The 5,071-nt window shown below is 44.1% G+C and overlaps 1 protein-coding gene across 6 annotated transcripts in view; it reads left to right on the forward strand.

Moving 5' to 3' along the window:
- The window catches only part of marchf8 (membrane-associated ring finger (C3HC4) 8), a 309,683-nt gene extending 304,612 nt beyond the window's left edge, over positions 1-5,071 (forward strand). For all 6 annotated transcript variants that reach the window (XM_061910240.1, XM_061910242.1, XM_061910241.1 and 3 more), the window contains one exon: positions 2,193-5,071. In XM_061910240.1, the coding sequence (XP_061766224.1) occupies positions 2,193-2,497 (305 nt within the window). In that variant the 3' untranslated portion in view covers positions 2,498-5,071. The remainder of the gene's footprint in view (positions 1-2,192) is intronic.

Here is a 5,071-nt window from a genome sequence, read left to right on the forward strand (position 1 = left end):
TTTTATGAAGCCATGCCGTTATAACACTTGTCTTGCTGAAATAAGCAGGGGCGTCCATGATAATGTTGCTTAGATGACAACATATGTTGCTCCAAAACATGTATGGACCATTCAGCATTAATGGTGCCTTCACAGATGTGTAAGTTACCCATGCCCTGGGCACTAATACACCCCCATACCATCACAGATGCTGGCTTTTGAACTTTGCGCCTATAACAACCCGAATGGTTATTTTCCTCTTTGTTCTGGAGGACACCACGTCCTCTGTTTCCAAATATAATTTGAAATGTGGACTCGTCAGACCACAGAACACTTTTCCATTTTGCAGCAGTCCATCTTACGTGAGCTCGGGCCCAGCCAAGCTGGCGGCGTTTTTGGATATTGTTGATAAATGGGTTAGTTTTGCATAGTTATAATAATAATAATATCTTAGATTTATATTGCGCTTTTCTAGACACTCAAAGCGCTCACAGAGAAGTGGGACTCAACATTCATTCACACCTGGTGGTGGTAAGCTACATAAGTAGCCACAGCTGCCCCGGGGTAGACTGACGGAATCATGGCTGCCAGTTTGCGCCTACGGCCCCTCCGACCACTACCTGTCATTCATTCATCATTCATTCACCAGTGTGAGCGGCACCGGGGACAAAGGGTGACGGTAGCGATATTTTGGATGTCAATAGGTGGGAAGCGAACCTGCAACCCTCAGGTTTCTGGCCGGCCGCTCTACCCACTAAGCCATGCCGTTTTAACTTGCACTTACAGATGTAGCGACCAACGGTAGTGACTGACAGTGGTTTTATGAAGTGTTCCTGAGCCCATGTGGTGATATCCTTTACATGCTGTCGGTTTTTGATGCAGTACCGCCTGAGGGATCAAAAGTCTGTAATATCATCGCTTATGTGCGGTGATTTCTCCAGATTCTCTGAACTATTTGATGATTTTTACGGACCGTAGATGGTAAAATCCCTAAATTCCTTGCAATAACTCGTTGAGGAATGTTGTTCTAAAACTGTTTGACAATTTGCTTACAAAGTGGTGACCCTCGCCCCATCCTTGTTTGTGAATTACTTAGCATTTCAAGGAAGCTGATTTTATACCCAATCATGGCACCCAGCTGTTCCCAATTACCTGTGGGATGTTCCGTATAAGCGTTTGATGAGCATTCCTCAACTTTATCAGTATTTATCGCCACCTTTCCCAACTTCTTTGTCACCTGTTGCTGGCATCAAATTCTAAAGTTAATGATTATTTGCAATAAACATTTTTTTTATCAGTTTGAACATCAAATATGTTGTCTTCGTAGCATATTCAACTGAATATGGGTTGAAAATGATTTTCAAATCATCGTATTCCGTTTATATTTACATCTAACACCATTTCCCGATCCGTTGTGGCGAAGATCGACAGTCGGATCGCTGCACCATCTTCAGTAATGCAGACGCTGTATCGATCCGTTGTGGTGAAGAAGGAGCTGAGCCGGAAGGCAAAGCTCTCAATTTACCGGTCGATCTACGTTCCCATCCTCACCTATGGTCATGAGCTTTGGGTCATGACCGAAAGGATAAGATCACGGGTACAAGCGGCCGAAACGAGTTTCCTCCGCCGTGTGGCGGGGCTCTCCCTTAGAGATAGGGTGAGAAGCTCTGCCATCCGGGAGGAACTCAAAGTAAAGCCGCTGCTCCTCCACATCGAGAGGAGCCAGATGAGGTGGTTCGGGCATCTGGTCAGGATGCCACCCGAACGCCTCCCTAGGGAGGTGTTTAGGGCACGTCCAACCGGTAGGAGGCCACGGGGAAGACTATGTCTCCCGGCTGGCCTGCGAACGCCTCGGGATCCCCCGGGAAGAGCTGGACAAAGTGGCTGGGGAGAGGGAAGTCTGGGCTTCCCTGCTTAGGCTGCTACCCCCGCGACCCGACCTCGAATACGCGGAAAAAGATGAATGGATGGATGGACGATTTCCCAACTCCAATGGAAACGGGGTTTGTAGATGCAGTGGTTTTCCGTATCAGGACCATGGTTTTGGTCCTAACTTGTTCACCGGTCCTCATACTTTTCCCTGTCGACGTCTCAAGAATGATAGAAATACAACAACACACACACGGCTTGGCTGGTGTGGCTGACATGAAGCATGTCTCTTGTTTTTGTCCCCTGTCCCTTGGTCTGTCCCCCCCCCTCCCTCCCTCCGCCAGGCATCATGGAGTGGCCCTTCTGGACCAAACTGGTGGTGGTGGCCATCGGCTTCACGGGCGGACTGGTGTTCATGTACGTGCAGTGCAAAGTCTACATCCACCTATGGAGGAGACTCAAGGCCTACAACCGCGTCATCTACGTCCAGAACCGTCCGGACTCGTGTAAAAAACTGGCGCTGGAGAAGCCCCCCCTCTTGGAGCCCGGCGTGGACAGCAAGGAGACCGTGGCCCCCGCCCTGTCGGAGACAAACTCCTCCCACTATACGGAGACGGACGACTACAGTATGGAGGTGCTCCATGTGTGAGCTTGACGTCCTGGGAACACACGTGGACTTTTTTTCATGAGTCCTAGTCCTGGACCAGACATCTTTAGCCCCGCCCACCCACCTGACACACAAACTAAGCTGCATCGACGCACTTTTCTTTTCTTTAGCTTGCAAAAAAGCCTCTTTTCTTCGTCGTCTCACTCGGACGGGCTTTTATTTCCCCCCCCAAAATCTCACGGACGACGCTGGAAGGAGAAGCTTTTCAACATGAATTCACAATTTTGTTTGTGTTTTATGGGGCTCAAGCACATGAGGTCTTGCACATGTGGACGAAATCCACGTATTTATTCAACCCAACACACACTTTCTGAAGGCTTTGAGAATGTGACAAATACTTTTTACCGTTATCAAGACGTTACTCCTGACATGACGACAAAGTATCACCTGCAGGATATTTTTACAGCTGTAAAAAAATAAAAATAAAAACATAATTCCACACTGGCACAGCCTTAACAAATACAGTTTGGCAAAAAAGTATCGATTGTGCACGTTCTCCCACTTAAAATGATGACGGAGGTCTTTAATTTTCATCATAGGTACACTTCAACTGTGAGAGACAGAATGTGAAGAAAAAAAATCCAGGAATTCACATTGTAGGAATTTATTCATAAATGATGGTGGAAAATAAGTATTTGGTCAACCATTCAAAGCTCTCACTGATGGAAGGAGGTTTTGGCTCAAAATCTCACGATACATGGCCCCATTCATTCTTTCCTTAACACGGATCAATCGTCCTGTCCCCTTAGCAGAAAAACAGCCCCAAAGCATGATGTTTCCACCCCCATGCTTCACAGTAGGTATGGTGTTCTTGGGATGCAACTCAGTATTCTTCTTCCTCCAAACACGACGAGTTGAGTTTATACCAAAAAGTTCTATTTTGGTTTCATCTGACCACATGACATTCTCCCAATCCTCTGCTGTATCATCCATGTATCCATTTTGGTATAAACTCAACTGGTCGTGTTTGGAGGAAGAAGAATACTGAGTTGCATCCCAAGAACACCATACCTACTGTGAAGCATGGGGGTGGAAACATCATGCTTTGGCTGTTTTTCTGCTAAAGGGACAGGACGATTGATCCGTGTTAAGGAAGGAAAGAATGAATGGGGCCATGTATCGTGAGATTTTGAGCCAAAACAGCTTTGAATGGTTGACCAAATACTTATTTTCAACCATGATTTACAAATAAATTCTTTAAAATTCCTACAATGTGAATTCCTGGATTTTTTTCCCCACATTCTGTCTCTCACAGTTGAAGTGTTTATGATGAAAATTACAGACCTCTGTCATCATTTTAAGTGGGAAAACTTGCACAATCGGTGGCAGACTAAATACTTTTTTGCCCCACTGAACATGTAGAATAAATAGATGATCATACAACAATAATGTCTATTTTTTCTATTCAGTTTGCGTTTTTAGAATACGACACACTAAACGCAAACAAAGCCCCTTTTTTAAAAAGTTGGAGTTCACACCTGGCAGCGCCCTCAGGTGGTGGGAGGCTGGAGGTGCACGAAGGCAGTGTTCGATTTCCTCTCTTCCAACTAACTCCCAAGTCTTGTTAACTCCAGAGGCAAACTTCCCAAGCATTCCGGTAACATTTTGAAAATGCTCCTTTTTTGGGGGGGGGGGGAGCAACATGCTTGGGAAACACTGCTCAGCAGCAATAAATCAGATCAGAGCTTTTCTTTGTCGTTTCAGCCGCACGAAAACTGTTGTTTTTGTGTGGATGTCACATCTCATGGTGGTGGAATTTCATTTCATTTTCAGCTGAAGGTTGATTGTTTGTTTTTTTCTTGGCTTTTATTCCTTGGAGTCGTTTATCTGAATCTTCTTTGGAGGCTCAGTGCAATTATTCTTTTTTGAAGTGCAATTACCCTTCTTGTTGTTGATCTCGTCTTTACTGTGTTTATTGGGTCAATGTTTGTTTGTGTTGTATTTATTTCCACCGATGTTCTCAGTCTTCTCCCTTCTTTTTTTTCCCTAGAAGTAATTTTATGCATCTTACATTTCCCCCCCTCCCCAATGCCCAATTGTCGTTTTTTTGGATGGTTTAATAAACACTGTTTTAACATGGACACTCAAGTAAATGTTTTCATGCTTGAAAAATGGTAGAATGTGCTTTTTTTTTTTTTTTTTTTAAAGGGGAGCTGGCTCCTTCATTCAGTCTTGAGACTCCATCTTCCTTTTCGGACATGCCTAAACGTGAAAGCTTTTTTCTCGGCGTCTTTTTACGTGTACTTTGCTGCTTGAACTTGTCATGTCTGTGCAGGGGAGGACAAAAATGTAACTTGCATATAACGGCTACATTTGTTTACTACTGACTGGACTTGAACATTTCTAATGACTGTTTCCGTGACCATGATATCATTCCACAAGTTTTGGTTATTTTTCTGTGAACTTTATTTTGGAATAGTGAGGAAAAACTCAAAATGTAAAAAAAAAACAAGTCCTGTTTTTAAGATAAACTCTTGATGTGTTTCTTGTTATTATGTTTGAACAAAGTATGTAGAATTTAAATGACCAACCAAATAAAAATCAGTGCTTTTACAA

This window comes from Nerophis ophidion, linkage group LG09 (assembly GCF_033978795.1).
Source record: "Nerophis ophidion isolate RoL-2023_Sa linkage group LG09, RoL_Noph_v1.0, whole genome shotgun sequence".
Classification (NCBI taxonomy): domain Eukaryota; kingdom Metazoa; phylum Chordata; class Actinopteri; order Syngnathiformes; family Syngnathidae; genus Nerophis; species Nerophis ophidion.